Raw genomic sequence first — 16,263 nt, 5'->3', positions numbered from 1 at the left:
ATGACGTGAGGTGGCAGCTGGCCGGCCTGCCTTGTCTGCTGAGCCCTCTACCCGCAAGGCTTCGGCCCCGCCCCTACCCCACGCCCCCCAGGAAAGCGGTTAAATCCCCCCTTCCGGGCGGCGCCTCACTTCTGCACCCCGCCCCAGCGAGCACCATGCCTACCTGCCGCCTTGGTCCGCTCGTCGCCGCCCTCCTCCTTGGCCTGCTGCTGGGCCTCCCCCCGGTCCCAGGTGAGTGGGGCGGGGAGAGGCCTGGCGCCCAGAGAGGCCGAACCAGGAGCACCGGGAAGGAGCCCGGCAGAAGCTTAGCCTTTCTGGAGACAGAGAAGTGAGGATTTCCGGGGCGGAAGTGGGGAGTCCCACGAACTAAAATGCGGGGATCCCTGGTGCCTAAAGGTGGTGACCCTTGAAGCTTCAGATCTGGGGTCCAATGCACTGGAGGTGGGGAGACCACTGAAGGCTGACAGATGCGCGGGGGAGGGGAGGAGATGGGGAGGCTCTTTGCTGATCGTGGAGACCCCAGAGGGGGAGTGGCCAGAGGGGGGACCCTCTCCCTGGACATCGAAAGCTCCTGGACGCTCAGTTGTGCAGGGGTTCCCTAAGAATTGAGGGCTCAGAGGCCAAGGGTTTGGTCTCTCCTGTCCTCCCAGGTATCGGGGACCCCAGCCTTGGAGGTGGGGCTCTCTCAAGGCTGTAGAAGGGTGGAGGGAAGAGAGACTGAGGCTCAGAATTCCTGGGAGATTGAAATTTGGGGCCGTCAGACAGGAAGCAGGCATCCTCTGAGACTAGGACTCTGGTCCCCCACTGCTCGTCCACTTCTCAGGCACCAGAGCAGAGAAATCAGGTGTGTGCCCGACGCTAAAGGCTTACGAGAATTGCACGCAGGAGTGCCTCTCGGATGGGGAATGCGCGGACAACCTCAAATGCTGCAAGGCCGGCTGCGCCAACGTCTGCCAGATGCCCAATGGTAACCCCGGGGGACCCGCGCGGGGCGGGGCGGGGCGGGGCAGCGGGGTTGGGAGGAGGAGGGAGCGTCCAGTTCTGTTCCCGGAACAGGGGCGCGACCGACCCGGGGGTCCCCGACCGGGTCGAGGCGGATGGAACCAGATCAGCCCGTGCTCTCCCTCCCCAAGGCCCCGGTGAGACCTAGGCGTCGCTGAAGTGCGGCCAGGGGGAAGTGAGGTCCCCCACTCCCAGCCGGATTCATTGCTCTGGTGCATGACGGACTTCCGGGACGCACGGCGGCGGGGGGCGGGGGGCGGGGGGGAGGGAGAAGGGGAACCTTGTTCCGGAACATTGTTCTCTGACATCAGGGGACCTGGTTCGAAGTTTCCTCCTGGCTGGGTTTAGCTGCGGGGCAGCCTGGGGCTATCCAGTGGGCTGGGTCCCAAGTTCTGGGGCGCTCCTCCCCATCAGAGTCCCTACCCTGGGGCTCCCCAGCCCTGGAGGAAGGACTTGGGACACCTGCTGGCAGGAGTTCCCCAACTCCTCTGTCCAGATGTTGCAGGTTTAGGAGAGCACCTAGCCCATCTTAAAGATATGGGTGTGAGCTACAAAAGAGAGAAAGGTTCTTGTCCAAGGTCACATTGCCATCCCTGGCTGAGCAGGAGTCATAACACAGAGGGTTCCTTTTTGCCTGAGTGGTTTGAAGAAAGTCAGGACCCCTCCCTGAGCACCCCTCCCCCTTCCTCCTCTTTTAACACCCTCTCTTCCACTCTAAGGGTTGAGTGAGAGAAAGCCTGTGACACTTGCCTGTCATAAAAAGTACTTGCTGGAGCTCAAGACTGTCCAACAGGTCGTGGGGGCTCCCATCAGAACAGAAAGTGGCCTTAGACAGCGTGGAATCCAAGCTTCTCATTTTTCAGAGGAAAAAACTGAGGACTAGGAACTGACATGTGACTTGGAACCCAAGGTGTTGGGATCACTGGTCTTTATCCAGAAAAAAGCCCCTGTGATGCTCCCTCCTTGTGATTTGTCTGAAAATGCCTGCAAGGGATGGGAAGGTTTGTAATTAGAGACCTCAGACACTCATGAGCAGGGAGGTGGGAGGATGGGCCCATCAGAGGGCTTCTGGGTCTGGAGGCCTCTAACCTGGACCAGAGGTAGGAGGACCAGAAGGAGAGGTGGACATTGGGAGAAAAAGACAGAAGCAGAGGGACAGATAAGAGAGGACTGGGAAGAAAAGAAGAGTGTCTGCTGTGAGGGGGAGTCTCTGCTGTTCCCTTGTCTCAGATGGACAGACTGAGGCAGATGAGGGGCAGAGCCAGAGGGCCTCCTCCGCTAGAATCCTAGTTGTGCCACCTGCTGGTTGTGGGTCTTGAGCAAGTCGCTTTACCTCTGTGAACCTCTGCTTTCTGGTTGGCAAAATGGGATGAGAATCCCAGATGCTGTAGGATTGACATGAGGCTAAGTGAAATCATACATGTGAAACGTCTCATGAGAGAGCAGACCCTCCACACACAGTGGCTTGTTTTGTGAGTGCCCCGGTCCTGATGCCCTTTTGTCCTGGGAAAGCTCAGTATTGAGATGTCCTGCCCTTCTCAGGGGAAAGGGTATCTTTGTGCCAGGAAGGCAGCCCCTCCTGTCCTCTGCAGCTCACCTCCCAGCTCTGTGCCTGTTTGACACTTGGCTGGGCTTGCTCCTGGGGCTTCTGGGCATTGAGCCCAGCTCCCTTCTCCTTGTCCCCGGAAGTGGACACACAGTGTGTGTGTGTGTTAGTGGAAAAATGATTCTCTGGGTGTAGATGAGTGAGGGTGTGTAGGGAGCCTTGGTGCCTCATGGTTGCAACTGGGAGTAAATATATGGGAGTGAGTGAAGAGATTGCGGGTTGCAACCCCTCACACGTGCACTGCACTTTACAGTTTACAGTGCAGCAGAGTGCGTGGTGCACAGACTTGAAGCCAGATTTCTGGATTCAGATCCTGTCTCTATCATGCATGGCCTTAGGCAAATTACTTAACTTCTTATTGCCTCAGTTTTCCCATCTGCAACATGAGGAAATAGTAACAGCTCCTCGCCCCCTGTTTTAGGATTATTGTGAGGATTAGGTGAGTTAATATATATCAAGGGCTTTGGATAATGCCTGATACATAGAAGGAACTTAAGTGTTAACTGCTTTCATTACTCATTATTGCAAAGGACTTTGACTTCGCAGGGAGAAGAAATATGTATCTGTTGCTTCCATTGCTTCCATAGCAGCCCTGTAATGTACACAGAGCTGATCTCATGCGACACCTGAAGACCCAGGGGCTCTGGGAGATTTCTGGCCTCAGGCCACGAAGTTAGGAAAAGGCAGAGCTGGAACTCATACTGGGATCCAGTGACCTCAAAACCACTGGGGAGAGGACTTCCTAGGTGGCGCAGTGGTTAAGAATCTGCCTGCCAATGCAGGGGACAGAGGTTTGATCCCTGCCCCAGGAAGATACCACATGCCACAGAGCAACTAAGCCTGTGCACCACATCTATTGAGCCTGTGCTCTAGAGCCCGTGAGCCACAACTATTGAGCCCATGTACCGCAACTACTGAAGCCCACGTGCATAGAGCCTGTGCTCTGCAACAAGAGAAACCACGAGGAGCCTGTGTACCACAATGAAGAGTAGCCCCCACTCGCCACAACTAGGGAAAGCCCATGTGCAGCAACGAAGACCCAACACAGCCAATAAATAAATTAATTAATTATTTAAAAAAAAAACGCACTGGGGAGAGAGCAGGAGGAAGGGAGTTTGCAAGCAATCTTCCAAGATCCCCTGAGATCTACTTAGGCAGGCAGCTCTCTTGTTTGTGAATCCAGGTGGGAGGTGATGTTGTGGAGACATGTTTAGCTCCTTGCTTCGCCTCTGCCCCCCCACCCCCCAACTCCTTTTCCTATCCAGAAAAGAAGGGTTCCTGCCCTCAGGTGGACATCGCCTTCCCCCAGCTCGGCCTCTGCCTGGACCAGTGCCAGGTGGACAGCCAGTGTCCTGGCCTGTTGAAATGCTGTCTCAATGGTTGCGGGAAGGTGTCCTGTGTCACACCAGTCTTCTGAGGTAGGTGGCCTGAGGAGGAGAGGCGCTTTGATGCCCAGATATAATGACACCTGCAGGAGGCTGAAAAGGAGGACCTGAGCTAACACACTGCTGTTCCCTGATCTGTCCTTTGATCTACTTTCTTCCACTCAACAGATAATCACTGAGCGTCCATCACATGCCATGCACTGCTCTAGGTGCTGGGGATGCTTCCTGAGCCGACAAATCAGACACAAATTTCTCTCTGATGGGTTTTATATGCTAGTGAATGATAAACAAAATAAATATGCAAGTGTACTCTGTAAAATGTTAGAGAGAGATAAGTGGCCTGGAGGAAAAGAAAACACAGTGGGGATAAGGAGTGGGGATGGGGGCAGCAGGGAGCACTGTTGCAATTTTTTCATGGAACCTCCCAGAAGGCAGCATTTGAACAGACTTAATGGAAATGATGGAGGGAGCCACGGGCATATCAGGGAGAAAGTTTACAGGCAGAGGGGGTAGCAAGTGTACTGCAGTAGCGTACCTGGTGAGTTTCAGGAAAAGCCAGAAGGCTGGAGCCTGGTGATCAAAAGAGAGGGCAATAGAGGCAAGGGTCAGAGAGGTGGGTGGCAAGTGGAGGGACCTCATAGACCATGTAAGGACTTTGGTCCTGACCCAGGGATATTGGGCCCTTGGAAATGGACATGCTGTGACTTAGATTTAAAAGGGTTGCTCTGGATGCTGTGTGGAGACCCTAGAGGAGTAGTGGCAGAAGCAGGAAGACCAGCTAGGAGGCTCCTGCAAGAGGCCAGGTGGGAGATGATGACATAAGAGGCTGGCTTTGTGACATATGTGAACGCTGATGGGACAATATTTGCTGATGAATTGGGCTATGAGAAAGTTTATTCCTCTTTCCATTAACACCCACGTAAATAAGTCAGCGACTGGAGGAGCAGCGGTGTCCTGGGAGAGGGGACAGTGGCTGGAAGGGTTGGGGAAATAGAAGGCTCTTTGCAAGGCCAGTACAAGGCAGAAGAATTGATCTTTACTTTGGCCAAAAATCTTGGCTATTCAAGACAAACCTGGTAGAGATCAGTTAATTTCAGTTCAGTTTCTCAAATGCCTGTTTCAAGTGTGTTGAGCACTTAGTATGTGGCAGGCAGGGCTACATTCAGCCACTTCGAGTGGCTCTGATGCTGAAAGGAAAAGATTGTGGAGCCTTTCTTTCCCCACATATAATTAAAAATAAAACAATATTGGGAATTCCCTGGTGGTCCAGTGGTTAGGACTCTGCTCTCACTGTTGAGAGCTTGGGTTCAATCCCTGGTCGGGGAACGATAATCCCACAAGTCGCATGGCTCAGCCAAAAAAAAAAAAAAAAAACCACACAACATTAAGTCATAAAGCAAGTGTAAGGGAGTAAAGAGAAACAAAACCCAAAGCACATGCATCGTCAGCCCATTGCAGGATCCAGCAGTCTGCCGCCAGCTCTGTGCCAGGTACTGGGACAGAAGTGACCGCTGCCCTTCCTCAACGAGCTTTCAGCTGAGGCGGACAGATGAACGGACACTCCCAGTGCCTACAATGGAGGGAAGGGCTGGGTGTGGTAGGAACACAGGGGAGGAAAACCTCAGCCAGGTGTGGGTGGGGGAAGGAGGGAGCAGGCTTCCCAGAAGGGACGCTGAGCCAGTCCTGAAGGATGAGTGAGAGGTCGGCAGTCTGGTGAAGTACAGTGGTGGGGAGGCTGTTTCAGACAGAGGCAATGGGACAAGCAAGAACCTGGAAGGGCCCTTTGGTTGAAATCTCATTGTTGATCGTGTGCTACTTTTGACTCTCAGCCAAGGGACTGGCAGGTCAGTGATGGAACCTATTGCCCAGATGTGAAGACTGAGACCCAGAGAGAGGAGAGAATGTGCCCAAGGTTGCTAATTCAGTGCCTGAGAGAGAACCACAGTCTCCCCAGGGACCAGAGCTCTCCAGTGAGGCCAACCACCTCTTGCCTCCATAGCTTTGCAGTCAGGAAGACCTGGGTTCAGATTTCAGCTCTGACCCTTAACTAGCCTTTTTCATCTCCCTGAACTGCAAATATTTTGCTTATAAAATGGGATAAACAAGATCTTTTTGATCAGCTAACCCAGCTTAATCAAAGGAATGGGGGCATGGTGGAACTTCCTTGGTGGAAGGATTGTTAGGGAGATAAATGACAGTGGCCCCTCAGGAAGGTCACAATGGTCAGTGGGGACCATGATATACCCAGCTGTGTCCTGGGAATGGTCAGAAGCCGAAGAGGTGAGTCTAGGACCTTCAGAAAAGTGCAGGCAGAGCCCCAGGGCCTCAAGAAGGTAAGGCTTTGCAGGGGGTGGGGTAAGGAGGTAAGGGGAATGTGATGGAGTAGGGGGAGCTTTGGTCCAGAATTTAAGCTGCAGGCACTCTTATGTAGTGTCATGGATATTGTTGTTGATGGTATTATTATGATTGTCTTCCTCCAGCTCCAGCCACCACAGCCAGAGGAGTGGGGGAGTGGAAGTGTCTGCCTGGCCCTGTCTGGCTCCAGCCCAGCTGCCCTCCTCCCTTCCTGGCCTCTGAGCTCCCTCCTGAGCTGCCACAGCTGCTTCTTTTCCAAACAATAAAGTGACTGCTTCCAGCACTGGTGGGGCTGTGGCCTCTGTTCTTATTGTTCTGGCCCATTCTTTCCACGATTCTGGGTTGAGGTGGGGGCATTGGGAGGGATGTGACCAGATCATCCAGACACAAAGTCCAAGAAGAGATCAGCTCTGACACAGTGAACATAAACTCAGGGCTCGTCTGTGTACGGTGGCACTTTCCCAGGGAGGTCCACCCACCAGCCCTGTGCAGTTGTGGGTTATTCTCCCAGGGTGATGGAGGAAAGAACTGGGGCTCAGAGAGATGCTGGAATCCTTCCAAAGTCTCCGGGATTTGTTGCTGGAGGTTCTGATAACAGCAGCAGCACATACCATGTGCCAGACGCAGGGCTGGGAGATTCACTTGTGAGAATTCTTGGATCCCCAAATAACCCTCAAATTAGTTGATGACACTCCCATGTTACAGACCACCAAGTTGCTTGGGGCGACACAGAAAGAAGGTGGCAAAGCCAGGGTCCTTCATTGTAGTTGCTTTCTTTTATTATTTTTTATTTATTTTTTAATTTTTATTTTTATTTATTTACTCTTTGGTTGCATCAGGTCTTCGTTAGGGCACACAGGATCTTTCGCTGCAGTGCGTGGGCTTCTCGCTAGTTGTGATGTGTGGGTTTCCTCTTCTCTAGTTGTAGCGCAAGGGCTTAGGTGTCCCGCCGTGCGTGGGATCCTAGTTCCCCAACCAGGGATCGAACTACGTCCCCAGCATTGCTCGACGGATTCTTTACCGCTGGACCACCAGGGAAGTCTCTGTAGTTGTTTTCCTAAGATCAAACCATTATCCTGTATAAATAGCATTCACATAGATCAAAATTTAGAAGGTTAAAAAAAAATACGTGATGAAACATCTTTCACCCTTGACACTCTTCCCCCACCCACAGCCACTCGGTTGTTTTGTATGGAGGCAACGAATGCATGTGTCTTCTTTCCAAGATAGAGCTCCAGCTCACTCCCTCCACCCTTTCTTCTCACTGTATCCGCTCTCTTTATACCCCCACCCCTTCTTTCTATACCTATTTTTTTCTCTCCCTTTCCTTCTCATCACCGCTCTTCCTCTCTATTCCTCTTCTCTCTCTCATCTATCTGCAATTCTCTAGGGACTTGTAGATATAAAATTCTCATCTATCCCACCTTTTTATGTGAATTGTGGTACACTATACATGTTGTGTAGTACTTGGCTTTTTTCACTTACTATATCTTGCACATCACGCACAGCGTAAAGGATTTCTTCATTCTTTCCTACGGCTGTATAGTATTCCATTGTTTGGATTTACGAAATTTATTTAATCACACTTACACTGGTGACTATTCAGGCTGCTTTCAAACTTTTACAGGCTTAGATTTGAACCTGAGTCATCTAGTGACACCAGAGTCCCATGCTGGTTCTATTGCACTGATTTTTCACTTTAATTCCTGGGGTCGGGGGGAGGGGGGGCATCTAGCCTTTGGGGTGAGGAGGTAAAGCAAGGAAGTAATAGCAGACTCTGCCCCCCTCCCCAGGACATGGTTTGTGTCCTTCCCTGCTGCTCCACCCACCATGGAACGTGAGACGTCAAGGCAGCTTGAGTGGGGATTGTCTGGAGGCAGAAAGCTGGGTGACTTGGTGTTTGGCCAGCCTCATCTTTCTCATCCTCTTGTGGGTCCCTGCCCCAGGCCGTGAGCCAGACAAGAAGCTGGCTGTCCATCCATCCCCCTGGGGGTATACGGGAGTGAGTCTCCTGTATGGGAGTGGGGGTGCTCGGTGCAAGAGGCTGCCCTTGGAGACAGGTGGCCTTATCGCTTTTCTCCTAGCTTTCCCTTTTCCAGTCTCCATCCCTGTCCAGGTTCCAAGTCTCCCCAGTCCTTCTAGGCAGAAATAAAATGATAGGTTGGAAAGAGTCATTAGGGACTAAATGTGTGGCTACCATCCCTTCTGCTTTCTTCTTGCTTTCCCCAGCTTTGTATTCTGAAAGAGAGCCCTGAGCAGGGCCTTGTCTAGCTCAGGGATGGCAGAGGTATGCCTTTGGTATGCATGCCGTTAGTTCTTCTGTCAGCACCCACGCTAAAAACGTTATCACTCGCGCTGCTCCTTTCAAGACATGTGTGCACAGCATCTTGATGGGCTACGTGTTCTATAGCTGGACCACAGCCACGCCTAGTTTAGACTAGGAGGACAGCTCCCAGAGCCAGAATCCTGGTAAACTGCTGCCCCTCCAGAGCTCAGGGCAGGGTGTCTTCCTGAGCTTGCCTTCTTCCATCTCCAACCACATGCTGCTTTGCTCCTGCTTCTAAACCCCACCTCCGATCCAGAAGCCTGGTACGGTAAAACCCTGTACAAACAAACATCTATTCTTCAGCAAAGTGTCGGCTGGTGGTGGGAGGGATAGCAGGAAGTTACGTATGAGAGAGCCCGGGCTTGAAAAATGAAGTCCTAAAGCCAGACCAGTAGAGGACAGCCCTGCGCAAGGAACGTCGTAAGCAGAAACGTTCCTCATTCAGGAAATCTTTTTTGCTTTTTTGAGCACTTATTATGTGTTCTCTTCTATTTTATTTATTTATTTATTTATTATTTATTTATTTATTTTTGGCTGCGTCGTGTCTTCCTTGCTGTGCACGCACGGGCTTTCTCTAGTTGCGGAGAGCGGGGGCTGCTCTTCATTGCAGTATGTGGGCTTCTCATTGCAGTGGCTTCTTTTGTTGCAGAGCATGGGTTCTAGGCACATGGGCTTCAGTAGTTGCAGTACATGGGCTCAGTAGTTGTGGCGCACGGGCTTAGTTGTTTCGAGGCATGTAGGATCTTCCCAGACCAGGACTTGAACCCATGTCCCCTGCATTGGCAGATGGATTCTTAACCACTGGGCCACCATGGAAGTCCCTGTGTGTTCTGTTCTAGGTGGTGGGGATTTGACATCAAGGAGATATGAGGGGTGTGTGTGTGTGCACACGTGTGTGTGTGTGTGTGTGTGTGTGTGTAGGGTGGGGGGAATAGTCACCAAATGAATGAACCAACACATGTGTAAGATCTCAGGTGGTGGAAGGATTAGGGTAAACTACAAATTTGGGCAAGAGGACCAGTGGGTCCAGGGGATGGGATAGAGGTTGGGGAGAAGGTGCTTGCTTTGCAGAGGGTATTCAGGGAAAGTCTTTCCTAAGGTGTTGTTCAAGTCATGAGCTGAGTGAAGAAGGGCATGAGCCACATAGAATTCATGGGAAGAGCTGTCCAGACTGAGGAAAATTCTAGGGCTACAGACCTGAGGTCAGAGTGTGCTCTGGGTGCTTGAGGATCTTGGCTGGAGTGATGAGGGGTCAGGAGCATGAGGGGAGATGCAGTTAGAGAGGTAGTGTGGGCATAGATCATGGTGGGCCCTGTGGTCACTACAAGGACTTTGCCTTTTATTCTGAGGAATTTAGGAGCCATAGGAGGGGTTTGAGTGGAGCAGTGATGTCATCTGACTTAGGTCTGGAAAAGATCCTTCTGGCTATTATATTAAGAATAGACTCTGGGGACGATGTGGAAGTAGGGAGAGCAGTTAGACTACCCAAAAAGACATGGAAGAAATGACTTTTTTTGCCTCTTCATCTACTAATATATATGAGACCCCCAAACTTCCAGCCCTAATGCCCTGGGAGCCAGGGCTGTACCAGCTATGACGGTTCCTACGGCTCCTGTGTCGTTCTACTTGTCCTGTCCATTGATGGAGCTTTGGGGAATTGGCTCGTGAAATAATCATATTGCAAACACAACGAATGGGTCCTGCCCCATGACCACTTTTACCCAGTTGATCATTCTACTACAAGTCAAAAGTGAGAGGTGAGGAAAATGTAAAAACAGTGATGGCTGACAACTCTTTAGCCCTCCATTCAATGCTGCAATCTGTTGGTGAGGGTCTGGTTTGTTTAGCGATTAAAGATGGTACTTGGAAGGGGGAAGCTGCAGTGCCCCTCTGAGCCATAGAACAGCATAGCATTAGTAGGCCCTGCCTGCAGAGCATATAGGTTCTGGACCCAGAACTCTCTGTATATCCCCCAAGGCTAGGATATCAACCCGAGGAACCAGCCAAACCAGGCCTCCTGGGGTGAGTTTACTCCGTAAAAAGATGGGACCCCTTAGAGCTACTGTACCCCCATTATTTACAGCCCTCACATTTTAAACAGCCCTCTGGGATTTTCTCACCAGATGAATGACCCGAAGCCTGTGGTTTATTATGGGCTAGGGTTAGGCTTAGGATTATGGTTAGAATCTTGGCACCACCAGGGGAATAGACAATGGAAGGCAGCCACCCTTTGCCATCAGTCTAAAAACAGCAACCCCTCACTGATGGAAGGTTGGTAGCTCACACCCCAGGCAGAGCTCCAAGTGGGCTGGATGGTGCCAATAGGTCCCCCTTTAATCACCTTCCAGGTAGCAATATACACAGACTCCCGGGTAGAAGCCTGGGTGGGCTGAGTGACTTGGAGAATAGAATTTTCTAGACTGGTTCACTCATAAACTCTGTTTTAGGACCAGACACTCTGGTTTGAAATAGCATAAACCTCTCAACATATTAATGTACAAATTAGGCATGTTCATACTTTTCACAAGGACAGTTCTCTATCGGTCTCACACGGTTCAGGTGTGGTACACTTGTAAGGTCGCCCTGTTATTCCTTTTCCATTTGCCTATGGTTTCACGGGATACCATATCCCAATCTCCTAGTAGCTCTGATGTGGTTGGAGTGATTTCTCCTCGACTTTTTTCCTTTTTTTATGCTTGATTTATTCTTTCAACTTTTAATTTTGACATAACTTCAGACTTAAAGTTGCAAGAATACTGGCAAGATTTCCTGCATACTCTTTACATACATTCTTCAAATGCTTACATTTTACCACTTTTACTTTCATCTTTCTCCCTCTTTCTCTCTCTTCAGACACATACACACACACACACACACACACACACACGTATTACATTTTTCTGAAGCATGTGAGAGTAAATTGCAGACATTCTAAATACTTCAGTGAGTTTCCTAAAATAAAGGCATTCTCTTGAATAACCACAGTACAATAATCAAATTCAGTAAAATAATCTTTTCACTGTACTATTATTTAATCTACAGACTGGACCTGCTACCTAATTTATGGGACACAGAGCTAAATGAAAATGTGGGTGCCATGTGGCTACCATCACCCTCCCTGAAATGCCATTGGGAGTGCACACCTAGTGTAATCAAACAGGACCCTGTAGGGGCTCCCAGGCAAGGAAGCCTTTCTGTGTCCTCTGTTCCTTGTTTGTAGGGAACAGACTCCAGCCTCCATGACCTTCCCTGAGACCAAAAGGGTAGATTCAAACAGTTGCTAATCAGGGAAGGAAAGGGATGCAGAGACAAGGGAGGAGCAGCCAAGAAACAATAGTGTGGCCTTGAGGCAGGGTCCTGATTCCACCTCAAGGGATACACATAACAATCTTTTGAGCTCTTTATAGAACTAAAACCCCCAATAAATGGAAGATGAAGCAATTGTCATTCCAGAGAGAAGGTCACGGTTTGATAGCCTCAAGAACCAGAGAGGCTTAATCTTAAAGAAAAACCCAAATGTGCTTTTTGGCCAACCCAGTAAATCTCAGGTCCCTCCTTTCCTCCACAGTGTAATTTCTACAAAACTAACCAACAGGTACTTGTGGAGTATTTACTCTGTACACATCATTTTTCTTGGCTCAGTGCAGAAAAGCGTAAGGCAAGATCCCAGCTTTCAAGAGCCCACAAAATATGAACACGAAAAGGTAGAAGGAGGCAGGCCCAGAACATCTTCATGTAGTCCATATGGAGAGCTTAGGGGATTTTTAATGGGATGGAGAGGTAAGCAAGGACTGGGCTGCTCGCAATAGCTGAGTTTTAATGATAGCAAACTGATTAAGAATATGGGTCCTAGAGTCACACTTTAATTCAAACACCAGCTTCATTCCTTGCCAGTTTGCTATTTGGGGCAAGTAATTTTTCTTCCTCACTTTCAACTTCCTCATTTGTAAGATACAGATATTAATAGAATCTTCCTTTTCAGGCCGTTGGAAATATTAAGTGAGATAATGTATGTAAAGCACTTCACATATCATAAGTGTTTCATAAGTGGCAATTATGAAAATTTTAATGGGAGGTATTATGTATTGAAAACTTTTAAAATGCATGTCCTCTTTGACCTAGAGGTTCCACTTCTTATAATCTATCCTAACTAAACAGTCAGAAATGCTCACAGTGATTTACTTGCAACATTACTTATTCTATTGAGAAACCATAAACAATCTTAACATTTAATCAGAGAAGACTTGCTTACATAAATTATGATCCCGCCATACCAAGAAAGCTCTACCCCTTTTAGCAATTTGTTGCAGAATATTTAATGATATAGGAAAATCTTCACCCAATAACTGGTAAAAGCAGGTTATAAATCTGTATTAATGTATGCTTGTAAGTTGTTCACTTTCATTCTTTTCAGAAAGTTTTTTAAAGGCTTGAAGAGCTTGCTCATTTGGAAGATTTTCCTCCAGTATATGTGGATTAAGAAATTCAATGAGATCTCAACACTACATCAAGAGTATTATTTCCAGTGCCCCTGTAGATTATCTGGCACCCACTGGCCTTCTGGTAGTTTCTTCTTTCTGATAGTTTCAGTTTATCTTGTCGTCTAATCAACTTTTATAACACAACAATTCTCAGAATCCAGATTTGGTGATGTAAGAATTCTTGGGTATTAGTACTCATAGGGGCCAGGCACTATGACTCTTCAACTTTCACCTCTGAACAAATATCAGGGAAGAAGGAGGGAGAGGAAGGAGAACTGAGTCTTTCAGTGGTCACTGCTGTGTGACTCCGGCCAAGCTCCTCCCTGTGGCTGTCAGACTGCTAAGGTGGTCCAGCAATCCCTGCTTCCTAAGATTCATGCCCCTATGTAGTCCCTTCCTTGAGTGTGGACTGGACCTAGTGACTTGTTTCTAATGAGCAGTGATGTAATGAAAAGTGATGAGGTGTCACTTCCAAGATTAAGTTACAAAGACTGTGACTTCTATCTTGTCAGCACTCATTCTGGTTCTTCCCACCGCTCACTCTGATGAAGCCCGTTGTCAAGTGGTAAGCTGTTCCCTGGAAAGGCCCACTTGTCAAGGCACTGAAAGTGGCCCCTGGCCAAAAGCCTTCGAGGAACTGAATCCTGCCAACAACCACGTGAGTGAGCTTGGAAGTTTATCCCTCCCCAGCTGAATCTCATATGACAATGCAGCCTCAGCCAGTCGACAACGCCTGCATTGCATCCTTGTAAAAGACCCTGATTTTGCTTACTTTTCTACCTATATTCTCTTGCGTTTCTATGAGTTTCTTTAAGATGATTATTTTGAAATCTTTGGCAGGCAGATTGTAGATCTCCATTTCTTTGGAGACAGTTTCTGGGGCTTTATAAGTTCTTTTAGTCGTGCCATGTTTGTCTGATTCTTTGTGATTCGAGTGGCCTTGTGTTGGTATCTGTGTATTTGAAGGAGCAAACACCTCTTGACAGACTGGTTTTGGCATGTAAGAACTTTCTATCAGCTCCCCAGGCTGCTCGGACTACCAACAAAATCACAATTGTACTGGATTGGAACCGGTTTTCAGGCTGTCATTGGGTCTGCAGTGGGGTCTGTGACTGGCATGCTTGTTATCAGGGGCTCAGGTGGGCATGGATTCTGTCCAGTCTCTGGGTGGATGGGACTGCTTCTAGTACCTTGTTCCGTATGGAGATGCTCGGACAGGGGTCTGCTTCAGGGTCCAAGGTCAGGTCCTCAGTCAGTGAGCCTATTACTAGGTACGAGGTGGGTGTGGCTCCCACCAGGCCCCTTGGAGGGCCACTGCCTGGTCACTGGATGAGTCCCTGGGTGGGTGAGACTGGCCCTGGACCGTAGCTGAGAGGGACTGGAATGAACCCTGAGGGTTGTTTCAGGTTCAACAGCCAAGGTTAAGGTTTGTAGCCCTGGTTCCAGAGGTACAGATGATTATGTCTCCTGCCAGGTCCCTGGCTGGGCTGGACTGCTCCATGACCATGGCTGGAGGGGCTGGAGCCAAGTCTAGGGCCCTTTCTGTATCTCCTGAGGTACAGCTGTGTCTCTCACCGGGTTCTTGTGCCGGCAAGGCTGCTCGAAGTCTGTAGCTGGAAGGGGCTGTAACTCAGTCTAGGGCCTTTCAGGATCTCCAGGGGCACAGATGGGATGTCTCCTGCCAGGAACCTGTGCCAGTGGGACTATTTGGGGACTGTGGGCAGAATGAGCTAGACCCCGTTTTAGGGCCCTTTCAGAATCTACAGTCTGAGAAACTTTGATGGGCTTATTTCCAGGGCCTCCTAGGCAGCGGCTGAGAGGGGCTGGAAGCTGTTCACAGGCCATTTCAATGCTCACTGAGTTCTCTATGCCTGTTATCTGATGCTTAGGGGAGCGTGACTCCTCCTGAGTCCCTTGGCGTATGGTGCTGGTGAGAGGACCAAGCTAAATGGGGCTGTGGCCAAGTCCTCAGGGGTATGGAGCTGTTTCTGGGTCTGTAGTTGGAAAGACGGTAGGCAAGTCGACAACCTAGGTGCAGGCCTCCTTCTCAAATGGTTCTCCTGATCTTGGACTGCACTGGGTTTCACAATCTCCTACCTGGATCTCAAAGTTTCCACAAAGGTATTGTTTGTCCATGCATGGATGCCAAATAATTGGTCAGAGAGAATATGAGAGTGGTACCTCTTATTTGGCCATTTTTCTGATGTCACTCAGGGTGTTATTTTTTAAAGGTTTTAAAAACCATGCTTATGTATAACCTTGTGTTATTTTACAAAGATGAAAAATTGGAAGCACACATTCAACAATAGATGATAGGCTAAGTAAATTACAGTGCTTTGTAAATAGTTTAGAATGTTATATAGCCATCAACAATGACACTGAAGAATATTCACTGATTTGGGAAAATGTTTAAATGTTTATAATAAAATGCTACATAAAAATCCTCATAGAAAATACTATACAATTTATACACACACACACACACACACACACAGAAAGAGAGAGAGAAAGTAAATAAAGGCATATGCAGAGGAGTGTTATTTTGAGATGATAACTGAATCTTATCCCTGTGGATAAAATTTAATTGAGGACTTCCTAGGTAGTGCAGTGGTTAAGAATCCGCCTGCCAATGCAGGGGACACGGGTTCAAGCCCTACTCTGGGAAGATTCCACATGCCACGGAGCAACTAAGTCCGTGAGCCACAGCTATTGAGCCCATGTGCCTAGGGCCTGTGCTCTACAACAAGAGAAGCCACTACAATGAGGAGCCTGCACAACACAATGAAGAGTAGCCCCCACTCGCAGCAACGAGAGAAAGCCCATGTGCAGCAATGAAGACCCAACGCAGCCAATAAATAAATAAATGAATAAATTTATTTTAAAAAATTTAATTGAATTTTTACCCCCAAAGGTCTACTTCCTGTCCACTGTGGGCCCTCTTAATACCATGCCCCAAGTTTTCAAACCCACCCTCCTTCTTCCAAAACCTTTATCCTCCAATTCACTAAGCAGTAATTCATACTAAGTGTGAATGGCTCTTAACTCTTAATTCCCCCAGTATATTTGCATGTATGTATATATTTTAAAAATAAAGTCTTGAGATTTTGA

General features: G+C 48.8%; 1 protein-coding gene across 2 annotated transcripts; it reads left to right on the top strand.

Moving 5' to 3' along the window:
* Nucleotides 1-132: 132 nt before the first annotated feature.
* On the top strand, nucleotides 133-6,631 carry WFDC2 (WAP four-disulfide core domain 2). 2 transcript variants are annotated; one of them, XM_057702723.1, is made up of 4 exons: nucleotides 133-231; nucleotides 824-967; nucleotides 3,874-4,026; nucleotides 6,474-6,631. In XM_057702723.1, exons 1-3 carry the CDS (start codon nucleotides 156-158, stop codon nucleotides 4,023-4,025), a joined length of 372 nt encoding a protein of 123 aa, XP_057558706.1. In that variant the 5' UTR covers nucleotides 133-155; the 3' UTR covers nucleotide 4,026; nucleotides 6,474-6,631. The 2 variants fall into 2 exon arrangements, with proteins under 2 accessions (XP_057558706.1, XP_057558707.1); XM_057702724.1 differs by lacking the exon at nucleotides 133-231 and adding an exon at nucleotides 273-396.
* The last annotated feature ends 9,632 nt before the right edge of the window (nucleotides 6,632-16,263 follow it).

The sequence above is a fragment of the Hippopotamus amphibius genome, chromosome 12, assembly GCF_030028045.1.
Source record: "Hippopotamus amphibius kiboko isolate mHipAmp2 chromosome 12, mHipAmp2.hap2, whole genome shotgun sequence".
Lineage (NCBI taxonomy): Eukaryota > Metazoa > Chordata > Mammalia > Artiodactyla > Hippopotamidae > Hippopotamus > Hippopotamus amphibius.
The sequence above is the reverse complement of the archived record's forward strand: the minus strand, read 5'-3'. Positions and strand labels throughout refer to the sequence as shown.